Genomic DNA, 19369 nt, shown 5'->3' on the forward strand with positions numbered 1-19369 from the left:
GTATAAAGTTGCTTACTATTTACTCTCACAGGTTTGAGTGTTGAATCGTTTGAGTTTTCTTAATTTTCATTTTATTTTTGAAATCTGTATTATTGCACATGTTATAAGTATTGCAGGTTGTAGATATAATTCCCGAGTGAGCATCTTCACAGGCTGGTCTGCAAAATGTTCTTGAAATGACAACTCAATATAGTTAAACGGAAAAGAAAAGGACTAAAAAGTGAGGGTAACCATGCTTATAAATGGTGCTTGAAGCCTTTAACCATAATCATGTTTAAAAGTGTATTTTCTTAAAGTTTGATCATGGAAATGATCATCTGAACTGGTGTTCTTTTACTTCTCTCTTGCTGGACGTGCTCCCTTCCTACTTGGTAATCTGATAACCCTGATTACCTTATCATTGGGGTGGAGTGAACAAATCCCACCATCACTTCCCCTTATCAGAGGTCCTGCTGTAAATGATAAAAACAGAAGTCTTCAAATATGTAAAAAAATACTCATAGGTGTCTGATAATCAACTTTCCTCCAACCTGACAAGCTGATTATTTTGAAAAGAGTCAATCACTCAGATTTAACCCCCAAAACGTACCATTGTTTGTCTGTCTTTGGAGGTACTACACTTTTAAGGGTAATTGGCCTTGTATAGCGCTTCCATTACTCGTTTCATATTACTCAACATGCAAAGAATGACTTGCCTTACCAGTCTCATACTGTATATTACTGCCTATTTAAAACACATTAGAGACACGTTGTACTGTTACATTACTGACTGGATACTCAGACAGACGGAAAAGGACACACCTCTTTGTATTTTGTGATGACAACATATCTTGCTATAGCAGTAGCCGGTTGTTAAAGAGCATTATTTAGCAAATGCTGTATGAAGTTGAATGGCGTCTTAGCTCCTCATCAGAAGCAGTGAAGGGATTACATTTGTATATGGTGAGTTGTATTTGTATATTCCCTTTCAAAGAATATGCTTGTAATATTAAATAATATGTATAGTCCATATTTATGGTGTCAATTTGAAATACTAGAAAACAATGTACTACCGACCACTGGCAATGATGGCATTAAGGTAGTTCCTAGTTACCAAACAGCGAAGCAAGCAAACATCTCCAGTAATGTGGCTGGTTGTAGTGTGTGGGCTTGTCCTGACTGTAGCTTATGTGTTTTAGACTCCGAGGATTCCAAAATGTCCAAATCAAGAACTCTGCACTCTCCAAAGAGCTCCATCTCTGGGCCGTCTGTCCTTGGCATCCGATCTCCATTCACCTCTTTGTTCTCCTTCAGGAAATCCCGAAAGCAAAATGTAAAGCCTCAGTCTCAACAGGAGAGGTAATAATTATGTTTTTAAAGCTGAAGCATTGTTTGTTTTAATTTGGGACCTAGATGACTTCTTTCTTACTCTCCTGGTCTTATTTTCTAGTGATGATGTTATCTCCATTCTGTAATAATACTAAGTTTTAGTCTGATCTATCACAGCATAACAGGCTGTGGTGGGCAATGGTATGGACCACATCTGTACAGTACATCACATTATCATTTCCCAGTTGACACGAATGTGTGCTTCTAGGGCTTCTGATTGTTATCACTTTTTCAGTTGGAGTGGTGTCTTGCAAGGGATAATAAAGATTGATGAAGTGAGGCGTTAGGGTGGCAATCTAATAGGGATGGATGCAATAGAGATACGAAGGTTCATTTCACAATTATCTCACATCAAACAGTGTGCCATGTACCTTTCTCCTCATATATGAAATAACTTTTACAAGCCTTATAAGCAGAGTGTAGATGAATCCTATTATTCTATGATTAGTACAATATACTGTACTTATTATTATTTTTTTTAACTGACTGAAGCATATTGCATTGTTTGTTCTTATTAAGAGAGGCACTTTCACTGGTGGTTTGGTTTGGCCAGAACTCAGTTTGGTTTCTGGATTTGTGTAAAAAAAAGAAAAAGAGGAGAAACATGTATGGAAATTGGAACTTGTATAGCAAAAGTTTGGTGTTTTTAACTTTGCGAACCCAAAAGTTTGCCAAGTTTATTTAAGAAGGAAAAAAAAAGAATCAGGCGATGAGCATTTCTTGGGTTTTGGCTGGAATTGTGCTTCGCGTTCTGAACGAACATTCGAGTTTAAGACGTTCAGATTTCAAACATGCAAATCTGCCCATTATTATTATTAGTAGAATATAGAAGCGTCAATGTTCCAGCACTTTCAGAATTGGCATACAGCCAGATTAAAATACTGTACACTGGTCGTTAATTAAATACAACTTGGTTTTAAATTATATGTTTATGTTTAGTTGTCTCCTATGGATACTCCACTTTGCTGCTTTGGTTTCAACCAGCACTCTAGAAATGTGTTGTACAGAGATGTGAGGGGGCCTCCTGCCTTGTGCTATTCACACTCACAGCTTTTATACAAAATAGTGTGCCTCTGAATATGGCCATACATAAGTAACGGTCTCCTCAGCCTTCTTCAGCTAGAGATATTCCTTTCTAAACATTGCGTTACAGAGAGGTGGTTAATAGGGGGAAAAAAAAACATCCATGCCACAGCGCAAGAGGGATTAGATTGTTAGATGGCTATGTATTTATAAAATGTTTTACCAGGAAGTCATACATTGAGTTACCTCTCGTTTTCAAGTATATCCTGGGCACAGAGATAAGATGACAATACATGGTTACATTAAATGAACAGGGTTATATATTATATATAAAGACATTGCATGCACAGTAAAAGATATATTAATATATCATATATGTTATAGGCGTATGTAACAGTTACAGATCAGATTAAAATGTGAGACAGCTTTAGTTTTGAAAGTACTAAGACCGGTGGCGGATTTGAGAGTCTTGGGTAGGTTGTTCCAGTTATGAAGTGCACGGTAACATAAGGAGGTGCAGCTGGATTCTTTGTTGAACCGAGGGACTGTGAACAGCCTTTTGGAGTCAGATCTCAGATGATAAGCGCTGCGTATGGTAGGGGTGGGGAGCTTGTTTAGATAGGCAGGTAGCTTGTCCAGAAAGTATAGCAGCTGCTACATTGATACATAGACCACAAGGCTGCAAACATTGTGGGATGAATGCTAGAATGGATGTAAGGACTGGTGGACTTGATGGTCAGATACCCAAAGAACTAACCAACAGGGGGAAACATCTGCAAAGTGAATATAAACCATTGCAATGTATTTAATGTACAACAATGAGAGGAGAAAGATTATTCTTGTAAAAGTTAAGTTACCAATGAAACATTCCTAACTTACATAGTTATATCTGTGAAGAAGTATGATTAGTTTGTCAGCCAACCTCATACAGTGTTATATAATACTCTAGCTAAACAATAAACAATGATTATATTCTTAATCGGCTGCAGTAGGAAATGTATGGTAGATTCTGTGCTAATTGCTGTCTGCACCTCGTAGCAGGATGAATCCCACCTAAGTATCTGCCTGAACATGTACGTCCTTTTTATACTTAAATAGAATATTATATGCGCCATAACTCATCATCGTTTAATTTTTAAGTAAATACAGGCCTCCACTTAAGGGGGCAATCGCAATACTTTACAGTCACTTTAAGAACAACTACAATTAAATACAATTATTTTGTTATACATGAGACAGACAGGAAAAGACAGTGTTACTGTATAATAATACATAGTTGCATTAAATGAACAAAGGTTATACATTCAGTTTGCAGACATTTCATAGATAGTTAGAGAGATGATTATGGGCATAAGTAACATTTACAGACCGGATTAAAATGGTGTTAGAAGAGGTAGGATAGGCCTGCTATGTGGTGTTAGTAGAGGCCCTGCCTCAATGATTTTATAATCTCTAAGGCAGGGGAGGTTGAAACATTGGGTACAGAGAATGAGAGTGTTGGGGAGTTTAAGAATGCAATATAACAGCTGTAACATTACCAGACATTAACGAATGGCAGTAAACGGTGACACGCTTTGGCTGACGCCTTTGGGATTGTAAACCCCTTTTTCTCCCATGCAGTGCTTTTTAAAGAATAATGCATAAAATGTAGGGGAAGGGTTAAGTAGAAGGGCAGGAGGCTTTCATGAAGTCAGTCAAATAGTCTTGTACACTGGGCAAACCTTTCAAGTATCACTCAGAAAGCACTTTCACATGTTGAGAGCGTGTCCTACTCATTGGAAGTCAGTCTTATTCATTCTGGGTGTGTTCCCCTCAGTGGAGGGCACACTAAATCACTTGGAGTGAGTCTCCTCATAAGAACTAGAAGGCTGTTTCACGTATTTGAAGTGGATCCCACTCATTGGAAGACAAACGTGTCGGTTCCTCCGTTAGCAAGCTTAAAAAAAAAAAAACTAAACCACTAACCTTTTCAAACTCCTGTAGATCAACAAAATATCTACAAAGAAAAAAAAAAGCCACATGTTGGACCATGCAAATGTTCATGTTGTGTGTTTGTTGCTTAGTGACCACAATCAACTGGTTTATATTTTAGTTTCATATATATATAGCCATATAGAGTGATCAAGCTATATTGCAGCAAGTATGAACCTGATTACTGATATAATTGACAGGTCGTTGGCGTCGTTGCCTTCCCCTCAAGAGCTTCCAAATTATGAAATAAATACAGGAGTGCTTGCAGGCAGGGAAGGACTCTCAAAAGGAAACAACATTGTACAGTTTGAATGTGTGTCTGGGCCTTGGACAGAATTTGATTACAGATTAAGCTTTTAAAGTGAATGGGGAAGGGTGTGGACATGTTAAAGCTTACCATGCATATGTGCATTAAAGCCTCATTTCCTACATAAAGGGTGAAAACGACAAGCTGCATTACAGATTTGATTATAAATATATCGACAAACTTATGTAGTGCATGTTTCCACTCTTCCCACCCCCCCCCCCCCCCCCCGCACCCCCTCCGGGAGAACTTGGGTAGGCTACTGCTGGTGTAGTGCTGAGTACCTGCGAGGGAACAGGGGAGATGAGTTTCCCGCGATGGAGTGGGGGCACAGGACAGTATTTTTGGGGATCCTCTGGTTCTCTTCCACTTGGTGTCAGCGCCTCCAGACATGGTGGTTTCAGCAGAGCTGAAAGCAGTCCCACCATGACAACCTTTACCCCATATACCTCTGTCTGACAGACCGCCACTGAGCCAGAAGTATAAATGAAGGTGATCTTTATTGTAGCAGCCACTGCCGGTGTCATTACAGTGTATGCTTGGTTGATAGGATAGATCCCTGGCTTCTGGATGGTACTGGCCTGCGGGTAATGTTGAGGCCTGGCTAAAGTAGATAGCTGCCCTCAGCCCATGAGTAGATAGCTGCCCTCAGCCCATATGTCCCCCTCCCAGCCGGGAGGTGACGTCTCCAACATTCTCCTACCCCATACAGGGGCAGGCTGAAAACCAACTGAAGGTCTCACTCCACAGGGACTGAACTTCACTCTATAATTTAGATACATCCTTCCTGCAGCTCAAAGAGGGAAGGCCCAGTATCTGTACCACCATTGGCTATCACAGATCCCTGTTCCATCTCCACTCAGGAAGTCGGCATGAGGAGGGGGGAAACCCCATGGATAACCTGTCACTGTCTACATCTTATTAGAACTTACATGACGGGGAAGGTAGAGAGATGGCTGGACCAGCCATGGCTATACTTAAATTTGCCAAAAATATAAAGTAGCCACACTACACAGACCTTTTGGCAAATGGAAGCTAATTTAGGTCATAATCCGTTTCATACTTGTATTGGTAGCTCCATGAAGCAGCAGCCCACCTTACTAGCATGTGACGATAGGGTTGAACATATTTGTATCCATCTGATCTCTTTGATAACAATGACTAGTCTTAATACACTTTCCGTCACCAAAATCTCTTTATGGTTAGAGTAAATAGTCCCATAAATTAACTAATGGGCATGATACGTTAAAGAAGTAAAATCTGGCAATGTTTTTTTTTAATTAAACATGTTTGTGTGTTCTGGTATGAGAGGCCTTATGGAATAATACTGCTTGGTAATATGGCCCTTTATGGCGCATGAATGGAGGGCCCTAAGGTGTTTTTCAGCACTACTTAGCAGCTGTGGCCCTAAATGTAAAAGCACTCCCCTATTCGGAGGCCCAAGTCAAAAGAAAATTCTTAATTTTCAAAGAAACTAAAATAGACAAATGTTTGATTTACATTTCTTTTTGCTTACAATTGTTAAGAACAATTACATTACCAAGTTGTTTTCATCATGTTTTCTGTAGACTAACCAAGATTGCCGTTATAAAGTGGTCTCTATCTAGGACTCTAAAGATATTCGATTTTTGGTTCCCCTGCTGCCCTTTAGATCACAGTAATGGCAAACTAGCCAATTCTTCCTCATAATCAGGCCTTTTCTTCTATAAGAATTAGGGTTAGATGTCAAAGTCCTTCCGACAGGATGAAACGTGTCAGAGTTTTTTCTTACCCTTTGTGGGTGTTCATTTTTTGATCTAATAAATGTTTTTCTTTTTGAACTAATTGTGCTTAGATTGTTCATTGAGAGCTGAGACCGCCCAGGAGCTTTGCATTTTTTTTCTATAACAAGCATGTTAAGACAACTTTAAATACTCCTCTATGTGCTTAAAAATTGGTGGATTCATAGTATGGAAACTTTTTTTTTTTTTAGTAAAATCTGCATAAAGTGAAAAGTGTAAAGACTCGAACCAAGTAAGAAAGACGGATTGTTGTGGAACAGCAAGTGATCCTTATCATTCCAACTTTGGTAAATCTCCACAGAAGTCTATTGGGCCACAGTGAATTGTTGAAATGGTCTTCTAGAAATTATACTCTTAATGAAACAGACTGTTTGTAGTAAGTGGGACACTCCTCAGTGGTTTTCCTTGAATGACTCATTCCAGGTGAGTGAGATTTGCAGTTTGATGAAAGAGACTCATTCCAAGCAAGTGATACTAACTTGCAGTAAGTGAGACTTATTAATACTAATTGAAAATCCTAAGAAAGAGATTCACAATGCAATAGTGAGGCTTTTTCAGCCTTTCAATTATACCAAAGTTGCTAACAGATCAGCAAATGGGAATACAAAACCAGGACTGGATCATTATCATAATGTTGACCTGTAAGTGTTGGTATGTTTGAAGAATACAATAGTAGCATGCTAGGCAAGTAACTGTAAATTTACTGTATTTATATTGGGAATAATGTGTTTCTCTCTCTCTCTCTCTCTCTCTCTCTCTCTCTCTCTCTCTCTCTCTCTCATATGGCAGCAGTCCTATGGGTAACCAGATATCAAGTAATATTGAAGAAAATAAAAAGGTATGTGCGTTTTATTATGATGTATTACAGAACCATCTGGCAGTGTTCAGCTTAAGAGACATGGCAGTGCAATCAATGTATGCCTTTGAACCAAACCATATTTTTTTTTCTGTTATTGCCCATGATTTGCTTGTTCCTAATGGGATGGATCTGCAGCACATTATTATTATTTTTATCGTTTTATTTGTAAAGCACCAACATATTCCGCAGTGCGGTACAATGGAGATACAGAGTTATGTATATTCCATAAACAGAATGACAAACAAGCACAAACAGATACAAACGGTAATGAGGGCTCTGCTGAGAATTTACAATCTAGAGGGAATAAGGGGCAGTGTTGAAACAAAAGGTAAAGTGGCTACTCATAGTTGGACGGAGTATGACTCAGGATGGCGTATGGCCCAGCCAAACGGCTAATCCCATTAAGGTTTGGGGGTGTAGATGTTAGGCGGTGTGGGTGTTAGGGTGTGTTAACGTGGAGTTTGGTCCAGCCGCACTGCTGGGCCCAATAGGTTTGGAGGGTGTGCAGTGGATGTTGGGGATATAGCAGATAGGCTTCCTTGAAAAGATCGGTTTACAGGGTGTTATTAAATGTCTGAAAACTGGGGAGGAGTCTGATGGTGCATGGTGTATGGTAGAGAATTCCAGAGAGGGGGTAGCATGGGAGAAGTCTTGTAGGTGGGAGTGTCAGGGAGTAATGAGGCAGGAGGAAAGGCGGATCTCATGGGCAGAACGTAGGAATATATTTGGGAATGAGGACTCAGATGTAATTGTGGGCAGTGTTGTTGAGAGCTTTGTAAGTCAGGACTGGGGCTTTCAATTTGATTCTATAGGATATGAGAACCCAGTGTAGGGATTTGCATAGTGGTGAACAGAAGTGGAGCGGTGAGGGAGGTAGATAAATCTGGTTGCAGCATTTGGGATCGATGTGGACAAGGGGAATACTAACTATGAGAAGGTTGCAGTAGCCATGGTGGGACAAGATGAGTGAGCGAATTAGGATTTTAATTGTCATGAGTGAGAAAATGGCATATCCTAGCGATATTTTGGAGTTGGAGACGGCAGGGAATAAATGTGAGGAATGAAGGAGAGTTAAAGGTGACCCCTAAGCAGTGGACTTGAGGTGTTGATGAGATTGTGGTATTGCAAAGTCCAAGAGGATATGGTGCTTAGACCAAACAGAAACTCTGTAACATTGCTTGTATAAGTATCACAAAGTCCAGAACCTCCTTAATAGAGAATGCAGTATATGAACAACTGGTTTCTATGGGAATAATAATGCCTAATGGTGTCTAGAACAGATTAGCACACATAAATTGAGCAATAAACATCTCCCATATAATAAACATTGAGGAACATAACACATGAGACAAGGTAGTCTCGAAGTGGGGAACTCTCATATTCCAAGGTCCGTCCTTATAATCTGTTTGGAGATTCTGTGATGTGCAACTTCCCCTGTGTTGAAATCCAAGGGATCAAAGAGGTGGAGATGCGGAGCACTACCATCACGCAAAAAATAAAGATCAAGAGGGGAGTCCAATAAAAAAAAATATTTATTAGATCACATGAGATCAAAGATGTAAAAAAAAAAAAAAAAACGCTTCACACAAAAAAGCGCTTTATTAAGCGCAAAATACATGTGTGTTTTTTTTTACCTCAATTTGATCGCATGTGATCTAATAAATATATTTATTTATTGGAGTCCCCTCTTGATCTTCATTTTTTGCATGATGTTAGTGCTCTGTATCTCTACCTCTTTGCTCCCTGAGATTGTGGTATTATTGACAGTCAGGGAGAATTTGGTTGTAAGGGTGGCAGTGGAAGGGGGAAGTTCTGTTTTGGATATGTTAAGCTGAGAATAGCAGAGGGCCAAGGACAGAGCCTTGAGGGACCCCAAAGAAAGAGGAAGGGAAGAGCAGGAGACACCAAAGAGAGAAACACTGAAAGAGCGGTTGAATAGGTAGAACATGAACCACGAGGACTATATCACTGAGCCTATTGGAGTGGAGTGTGTGCAGGATAAGGAGGTAATCAACAGTGTCGAAGGCAGCAGAGAGATCCTAGAGAATTAGTAAGGGGAAGTGACCCTTAGAAGTGGGTAGGTTATTGGCCATTGGCCACATTTGTCTTTGGGTGCCAATGTATTAAACCCATTTTGATGTGTTGTTCGGCAACTTTTTTTTTTTTTTCACGAAGGAAAAAATGACGTTAGAGGGTGGCTTTAGAGACAGAGTTTAGTAGTTGGCACACACCCATTTCCCTCCCTCTCCTTCACATCCTTCGAAGTACATGTTGTCCATCTCTTTTCTCCCATTTTCCTCTGTGTTGCTGTCATCTATCGTCCCCTACATCTCAATTTCTTGACAATTTTGCCACCTGGCTTTCTGACTTCTGACACACCTACTGTCATCTTGGGAAACTTTAACATATCTACTAACAATCCCAATGCCACTTGAGCTGCCTATCTCATCTCTTCAACCTCCTCCTATGGTCTCTCCCAGTTAACCACCTCTCCTCACTGCAATGGACAATCCCTTGACATGTTTTTTCTCGCTTCTGCTCTGACTCTAACTCCTCTAACACCTCCCTTCTCTCTCTGATCCTCACCTTCTAACCTTTAGCTTCACTCTACCCTCTGCACCCCACACAACACCTACTTCCAGACACATAGAGAAAACTGAAAGAAAAAGAAAACAGCGCAAAAAAAGCTCATGGTGTAGTATTAAAATAAATTTTATAAAGTAATTGGGTGATTATTGCACGTACATCAATAAAAGCATAAATCAGCATGACATGTTTTGGACATGTTACCACTCGCGGGAAACAGCTATGTGCAGGCTGGTGTGTATCTGGATCGTCCTCTGGTCCTCGGTATACAGCTCAGCAAAGGGTTGCACGTCTCTTTGGAAATCCTACCCGTATGATGTTCACCAGTCTCCGGCAGGCCGCTTGGTGGGAAGTTTAAAACTCCTTTAGGGATCTCCCTGCAGCAGCAGCACAAAACCTCCCTATACCAAGGTTGTATTTATCTTGATCACAATATCACTTAATCCTTATATACCACTAATGAGCGCAATATCTGTTTGTTTCACATAGAGAAAACTACATGTTCTAGACCCCCTCCAATTTTCAACATCTTTACAACCTCTCCTCTTTCCCATCTGTTACCTTTCCTGAACAGACCTGTCAATCTCTCCATACTCAGCCTTAGACAAGTCCGCTCTTGCCACCACGTCGACCCCGACAACGTAAGTCTCAACCAGGGCAAACAAGCTCTACACGCTACCTCCAATAGTGCTCACGTGCTACTGAACGTTACTGGAGGAAATCATGCTCTGAAGCTGATTCCTACTTTCCTCCTATAACCGTTACCTTTCCAAGTAAATACCAATTGATCAATGAGTGATCACAAAAGAAACCCCTATTGTTGCACTCTACCATTAATATTTAGTATTGAACAATGAAATGTCTTTATGTAAACTGAGTGTTCAAGATTTAGTTCTGAGAAGGGTAAAATGTAAAAAATAATATAGTTTTATTATTCAACTCATCTAAGTGTATAGTAGGTGATAAGATAAAAGAATTAAAATATCCCAAAAGTGGGATAGAATGCCGACTTGGTATACATAGAGGGGGTATACCTAATAAGTGAATCTTCTCTACGTTTCCAAGTAAACCTACTTTTCTTCTTGCATACTAACTCTGTCCTCTAACCCTCAACACCTATTTGCCACCTTTTAACGCTCTTCTCTGCCTAACTGCACCTTCTCCCCATCAGACATAACATCTCTTCATGTCATGCTTCACACACAACACCTACAGTACCTCCCTTAGCGCACACAAAGTTTGCTTCCACCATCAGCTCATTTTTCCCTGTGACTGAAGAGGTGGTCTCTGTGCTCCTAATAATCTCGCCCTACAAGCTGCCCCCTTGATCCTATTCCCTCATACCTCCTATGCTCCCTCTCTGGCGCAGGAAGCCCCACCCTAACTCACCTTTTTAACCTCTCTCTCATCTCTGGCACATTCCCATCTTCCTTTAAACATGCACTCATCACGCCGATTCTAAAGAAACCGTCTCTTCATCTGTCTAACTACCGCCCTATCTTTCATCTCTCCTTTGCCTCCAAGCTACTTGAGCGGCTTGTATACAGCCACCTGATTTCCTTTCCTCCAACTTCCTGCTTGACTCTTTGCAATCTGGTTTTCACTCCACCGAGACAGCACTAACAAAAGTGGCCAACGGTCTACTTATAGATAAGCCGAAGGGTAATTTATCCTTACAAATTCCCTCTGGTGCCTTCAACACTGTTGATCACCCCCTTCTTCTGCACATCCTACACTCAATTGGCCTCTGTGACGCAGCCTTCTCCTGGCTCATGTCCTACCTTTCCGACCGCTCTTACTGTTTCCTTCTCTGTTGTGTCTCTTCCTCTTCACTCCCTCTCTCTGACGGGGTTCCACAAGACTCTGTCCTTGGCCCTCCGCTCTTCTCAATCTATACATTCTCTTAGTGAATATCTACAATCTTTCGGCTTTCAATATGCACTCTATGCTGATGACACCCAAATCTACCTCTTCTCCCCTGACCTCTCCCCCTCTCTCTTGTCCCTTGTCATCACCTGTCTATCCGCAATCTCCCTCTGGATGTTCTAAAGGTTAATATGGCCAAAACAGAAGGAATAATCTTTCCCCCTTCCACTGTCACTCCAACACCCAAACTCTACCTCACTGTCAATAATGCCACAATCACATCAACAAACCAAACCCGCTACCTAGGAGTCATCTTTGACTCTGCCCTCTCCTTCATACCTCACATTCAAGCCCTCACTAAGTCCTGCCACCTCCACCTCGGAAATATTGCCAGGATACTCCCTTTTCTCACTAATGATGCAAGTAAAAAACTAACTCGCTCACTTGTCCTGTCCCGCCTTGACTCCTGCTACCTTCTAGTTGGCATTTCCCTCATCCGTCTATCCCAACTTCAATCCATCCAAAATGCTGTTGCCAGACTCCTCTTCCTCACTCACGGCTCCACTTCTGCTTCTCCACTATGCAAATCCCTACACTGGTTTCCCTTATCCACTAGAATTAAATTGAAAACCCTAGTTCTGACTTACAAACCTCTCATTGACGCTGCCCCCCCATACATCTCAGCCCTTATCCCCAAATATATACCTAACCCCCCCCTCTGTTCTGCCCATGACATCCACCTCTTCCCCTGCCTTATTACCTGCTCTCACTCCTACCTAACAAAAGAACAAAAGAGCACCAATGTGCACCTTATACTCAATAATAAGTGACAATTATTAATAAAGTAAAATAAAAAATAAAGTGAATATATGAATCAATAAGCCGTTAAAATGTCCCCAATGGTCCTGGTGGAGTTTATAACTCATCTAACAAATGTATCAGAGCGCCTTTGGGCTAAGGTGAGTTTAACTTGTACAGCTCCGTGTTTTATATGTAATACAGTATCACATTATGCCCTTTTCTGCTACCTAAAAGACTTCTCCCATGCTACCATCAGACTCTTTCCCCCATCTTTCAGACATTCAAAACCGCTCTACAAATTCACCTTTTTAAGGAAGCCTAACATCCTCCACCTCTCAGCCAAAACCTCTCGGTACCAGCTGTACAACTGGACCAAGCTCTATGCTATCTAACACACCCTAACATCAGCATTGCAGCTGGACTATTCTCCACCCTGAGGCATGCTCCATCCCACAATGAGCAGTCACTTTACTTTTTGTTTCAACATTGTCCCTTATTCCCCCTAAATGGTAAGCTTTCATAGCAGTGCCCTCATTACCTTCAGTATCTGTTTGTTCTTGTTTGACCTTTATTTATGTAGCACAAAAATAAGGTTTTTTGTTAATTCACTTCAGTGTTTGAGAGGACTGCAAGCCTTGCACTGAAGGGGTTAATCAATTAAATGTCTCCTCTTTTGTATCCCAGTTTGACATGTACCATTCTACTAGACATCTGAAGCAGCCCAGTAATCTTTTCACACCTGACCGAAATAGAACAAGAGAGAGTGAAATATCACCTACAAATGCTCAGCTGGAAAGGGAGATTTTCCAAGGTAAGTTGGGAAGTTTAAGATATTACCCACCAGGGTTTATTTATTTTATTTTTTTTACCTGATTATGAATAAATCAATATTTAATGCCCTGGCTGTATTAATATCCAAGTACCGTGAGGGATGAGTCCCTGGTCTCTAAAGGTGGAAGTTTCCAAACTCAAGTAAAGGAATGTATAGCAATGTATGTTCTGACGTTAAATTAATACAGGGGTTTATTCTATATCGGACGAAGCGGCAGATCGGACTGATTTCAGCCAAAGTTACTTATTGAAGTTTATAGGGAAATTCGGCTCGATCGACTGCTTCGGCCGATTTATAGAATAACCCCCTAAGTGGAATGGGACATTTGGTCGTGGCCGTTTTGCCTCGAACAAATGGCCACTGGCGGTTGCCCCCAGACGGACCCTCTGCCGCAGCCGATCTGCCGTGGGAATCCCCGCCGCCGGCCACTTCTAAGGCAAGTTTTATTATTGTTTAGAGTAGGGTGTTCATTTAAGGGGTTTTAGCTGTTAGGGTAGGAGGTTTAGGCACTCATCTTAGCGGCAAAGTAGGCGGTGGAAGGTTCTGAAGGTGGGGTGAGTCGTGGCGAAGCCGCGGCGGTCATTTGCTCGCGGTGAAACTGCCGCAACCAAATGCCTAGACTGCCCCTAAGAGTCTTTCTATCATGTTTCGGAGAGTTGAAATCTGAGGCTCAATCTTCCTTTTTTTTTTTTTTTTGCACCCCTAATATCACATCTTAAACACGGTCATAAATTGAAGGGAAAGGCTTGTGTGGTGTAGTATAAATCTCACATACCAATGCAAGCTGTTACTCTGTTCTAATAGGCAGCAATACCAGCTTTTTGTTCCCAAAACAAGAGCAAATCTGAATTCTGCACATCTGCACTATGGAAGGAAGCTTTAGACCAGAAGTGGCCAACTCCAGTCCTCAAGGGCCACCAACAGGTCAGGTTTTCAGGATATCCCTGCTTCAGCACAGGTCCACAGGTGGCTCAATCAATATCCCTGCGCTGAAGCAGGGATATTCTTAATACCTGACTTGTTGGTGGCCCTGGAGGACTGGAGTTGCCACCCCTGCTTTAGACTGTCATGAAGTATTACTATATATTGCAACATGTTTATTGTCAGTTGTAGTTCTACACGTGAACCACTGATTTAACCAGCATATGGGACTCATACTGTTGAAAGGGAAAAAAATGTGTTTTCATTAAAAGGTTTTTTTTTAGCAAAATGGTATCTAGTCAGCTACATTGATTCAACATGCATTTAGTGGTGATGTTGTGCATGCAGTATCTAGCCCAATTTAAGAATTCATAAATATAGAGCAACTACAATATTATGACTGTGAGTCATACATTCCTCTGTATGTCGGTAATGCTAGGAGGGACGATCTCGTGAGATTAAAATTCAAGTGCCCAGAAAGATACATTAAAATATGTTTTTATATCTGCAGTGGTGCTCAATTTTAGGAAAGACAATGGAATGGCACTTACATGTCATTCTAATGACTCAGTTTCCCAGTGTGTTGCTTATATGGTAAGGTTATATGGTAGGAATTCCCTTCCCACACTTTTAGCTGGCTGGAGTTTAATACTGTTCCAAAGTGCGGGGAAACGGTTCCGGGCGAGGAGAATCCTGCTTGTGCAGTCAACATAACGTAGACAAACAAATTCCTCAAAATGCAGGTCTCCTCTAGGACAAAGGTACAAAGAAGATCTCTACTCATACATTCACAATGCAATTCTTCATGTATTGTAACAGCCAAGAACAGAGGAGTAACAACAGTTCAGATCCCAGTGGACCTTTCACCAGGTCATCTGATGAAAGACTCCTGATGAAGGGACCATATGGGACCTGAAACGTTGTTTCTCCTCTATTCTTGGCTATTACAATAAATGAAGAATTTCATTGCATTGTGAACTTGTGAGTAGAGCTCTACTTTGTAACTCTGTCCTAGAGGAGACCGGCATTTTGAGGAATTTGTTTGGCGTTTAAAACTGTCTGCAATATAGAGAAACAAATCGTGTAACACACACAAACAAGTCAGCTCCCATAGACTTAATCCAGCGCTGCACAAACTTTTTCAGCTGCGGCCCCCTTCCTGGGAGATGCAGCATTCGTGCCCGCCCTCCCCCGAAGGCACAGCTTCAAATTACATTGCGGGTCACGTGACCACACCGCATCATTTGACGCCACATTGCCATGGCAACCCGTCGCTGAAGACCCAGCTGCCAGTAGGTAAGTGAGGTTACAGAGGCATCACTCCTCCCTTGGCATTAAATTAAATGCCTGGGAGAAGAGCGCGGGGCCTCTGTAACAGCCCGCGCCCCCCCTGCAAATTCTTGCGCACCACTGCATTAATCAACCACTACCCAGCCATTTACGGTAACACCCGTTCGTGCCACCCTGCCTGTCATTATCTCTTTCCTATTTCTGTCAGTCAACAAAGAATACACTGGAGTGTCACACACTTGAGGAAAGAGAAGAACATGCAGGGTTCATCCTTTAAAAGCCTCAGTTAAATGGCTAGAGCAATGATTTATGGCCGGCTTTCTATATGCATACTGTGTGAATACCAGGATTTCAAAACATAAAGAAATGTATTCGACAATTATGCCTGAGCAGTAAGACCGTAACCTACCATTATCTCAATTTAAATCAAATGCTAGAGGGTTTGCAGAGCCGATAACAAAAAGTTCCATATGGTCACAAGCAACTAAAATGTTGGTGGCATTACAGATAAAGACGGCACAGATAAAATGTGTGTTGTGAAGAGGAAACCGCTATCACCGATCCCCCTAGTTAACTGCCATTGTGACTCAGGATGCATTAATAGCATGATCAGAGTATCCCAAGCTTGTCTGTAAAATGTCCATATTAATGAAGGAATGAGAAGCGAACGGGGAAAAATAAATGTGTTGCAGATATAAGAGTTGAAGGGCCGAGGCGAAGCCGGGGGACTTTAACCCAGCCAGTGCATTATTGGCCAGTAATGCCCTGTTCTGAGGGGATTATTACTATTATAGGCTAAATGTAGGCTTTTTCATAAATAGACACTTTTGTATAGTTGTATAGATTTTTTTTAATTAAAATAAAATGGTAAATACTTTAAAGCACCTCTATATACTCTTACACTGCAAATATCTATATCCAAACACTGCCGCCCCCTCTGTGTACACACACACACACACACACACACACACACACACACACACTACAGCTTTATACACACACACACACACACATACACATCAGCTCTACACACAAACTGCTGCTACACGCAAACTCAGCTGCTGCTGCTGCTGCTACACCCATGAAACACAACAGCACACCACACACACACACAAACGCTGCTACTGACACACACGCACTGCAGCTCTGCACACACACACACACACACACACACACACACATCAGCTTCACACATACACAGCAGCTCTACGCACAACACATTCGGAGAAAGGGCTGATCACAGCAAGGGATAGGGCTGGAGGCAGGTATCCAATAAAAGTCATCGTGAGTTTTATTATTATTTATTTTCACGGAACTTCCTCCGGTTGCCAGTGTGCTTCCTACATCCCTCCAGCCGCCCAGACCGCCGGGCAGAGACATGTGCTTTCACACAGGGTGAGTGTTGGTCTTCCTTCACTTACCCTTGTCAGCACAAGGTCCCCTTTATTGGTCTTACCTTATGGGGCTATAATAGGAGTGAGATTGCCTTAATTCACACACTTTATCGTGCACCTAGATGGATTTGTGCTTTATGCTATATGGATCCCAGATTTGCCTAATATATTGCTATACCACACAGTGACGTTTTTGTAGCACCAGTCAGGGGATTGTTCCCTATTCCCCTACACACAACACAGCAGGTCTACACAAAACTAACTGCTGCAACATACAAACTCTGCTGCTACACACACATACCACAACGCTGCTGCTACTGACACAAACACACACAAACACTGCTGCTGCCACACTGACGCACACACACTGCTACTGACACATACAAACGCTGCTACTGACACACTGCTGCTGCTGACACACTGACACGAACACTGCTGCTGCTACTGACACACACAAACGCTGCTACTGACACACACACACACACACACACACAAACGCTGCTGCTACTGACACACACTGCTGCAGACACACTTACTGACAAACACACAAACAGAAACTGTAGCCACAAACAAACTGCAGAGAGCCACTCACTTGCTTTGCAGCTACAGTACACACTCTCTATCTCCCTCCTCACTGAAACTGTCGGCCCTGTTCCAGAGGGAGGGGGACGAGTCACTGCCTGTTGCTTCCTGCGGACCAATTGTCTGCCCTTTCTCAGAGCTGTTCCTACCTATGGACCAATCCCCTGCCCTGTCTCTGACAAAAAAGAAAAGCTGATTGGCTGGAAATAAACTCCTTGAAATAAACACATTTCAAGCTGTAAATTCCGGGCATTACTGAATGAATAATGCCTGGGATTTTAACCAATCGGAGATCAGGGATTTCAGTAATGCCCGGAATTTTGCAGCTTTAGCCTATAATAGTCCTTACATATACTGTATCTTAGTTTCTTACTTTCGATGCAAACCTTTTAAGCAATATATTTGTTGAATGTGACAAAATTAGCGAAAAATAATTTTAGGTCAACATACAGTATGTCAAAATAAATGTTGGTGTAGCCGTCTTTCTTACACTCTAGAGTGACTACGGGTACTGCACACACCTGTGGGTTCCAGGAGATCTGGGCCTCCGCTAACTGGGAGCCTGGGGTACTAATTATCTTATTGGCAGCGCCTCCACTTACCTATGATCCCCATCGCGTAAGATTCCCCTGGGTAAGAACAATAGCAACACACATATGATTGGAACTGTTTTACTGGAACGCAAGAATAAACCCTTATTACTTAATCATAGCGAGAACACATATAACACATTCATTAACTTATACTATTCTTATAAGGCTAGTGGCTCGGCCATTACAAGGAGTAATGTCACTGTCCCGTCCCCGCGTGCCCCCACACCGTGTCCATGTACTGTAATATGTATATAGGCTCAGTCCTTTGGCCACTCCACTTAGTGTCCCCAAAGAGTGTTCCCTAAGGCGGGATCAGCGCCTGTTGACCGGTGTTGGTGCACTTTAGTAAATACCTTCCGGTCACTGTGGTGACCGGTAATAACTTCCAAAAGGATCCGACGATCCAGCTCAGTCTTTCCGATGTCGCACTGCTCAACCGCCTGGTCCCAGATGACTAGCAGCAATCGCAGCTCCGCACACTTTGTCCCTATCTGGTATACAGTAAGGGATGATGTCGCTATCACTACAGGGCGTCCCTGCAGCACCACAACCTACTGTGACTCCGGGAAACTCTTAGGGCCTTCAGGGAAGATCTAACCTATGGAGGTGGGTCACGGACCCCCTGCACCCACACTACCTCTTTCCTTGTTCCTCCGATGCCCTCTGACTAGCGTGGCCTTTCCCCCACGCTTCCCTTTCCTACCTCCCGCGAATCCAGCCCTCCCATTCGCTCCCTGGCGTCAGGTGACTTCGCTAAGGCCACTGGGGGTTGTAGTTACTGGCTGAGCCTCTATCTTAATGGCCCGCTTTTCGCGCGCTTGCATCGCGCATGTGCGACCTCTCTGCTCTGACAGTGCCCCTTACTATTGCGCAACAACATGGCGGCGCCCTATGCTGTCGGGCCGCCGCGGAACCTTCCAACACTCCTCTGGAGATGCGCTGCAGCAAAAGGGAAAGCAAACTAACACATCCCTACATTGGCATAAAATGAGTTTCACATAACTCCTATGCTAATTCCTAGTGTTGCTTATGACAAGTCTGTGATCTTGATACATAGCTCTATTATAAATTTTTGTATTTGGCCTGCAAAGTATTGAAAATTTATAAATGCACACTATAGGAGCTACAATATGAAACCAGAGATAAAATTATAATAAATATTTCAGGAGTAAAATGCATTGGGGTTCTTACTAATCCA

The 19369-nt window shown here is 42.1% G+C and overlaps 1 protein-coding gene across 7 annotated transcripts in view; it reads left to right on the top strand.

The window, feature by feature from the left end:
* Positions 1-19369, top strand: part of EXPH5 (exophilin 5) — a 70217-nt gene that overhangs the window by 42446 nt on the left and 8402 nt on the right. For 4 of the 7 annotated variants that reach the window (XM_075592334.1, XM_075592336.1, XM_075592339.1 and 1 more), the window contains exons 3-5: positions 1179-1338; positions 7237-7285; positions 13244-13370. In XM_075592334.1, coding sequence (XP_075448449.1) covers positions 1179-1338; positions 7237-7285; positions 13244-13370 — 336 coding nt within the window. Of the gene's footprint in view, positions 1-1178; positions 1339-6651; positions 6735-7236; positions 7286-13243; positions 13371-19369 lie in introns of those variants that run through there. The other 3 variants (XM_075592335.1, XM_075592341.1, XM_075592340.1) reach the window with 3 other exon arrangements.

The sequence above is a fragment of the Ascaphus truei genome, chromosome 3 (genome assembly GCF_040206685.1).
Source record: "Ascaphus truei isolate aAscTru1 chromosome 3, aAscTru1.hap1, whole genome shotgun sequence".
In the NCBI taxonomy this organism is placed as follows: Eukaryota; Metazoa; Chordata; class Amphibia; order Anura; family Ascaphidae; genus Ascaphus; species Ascaphus truei.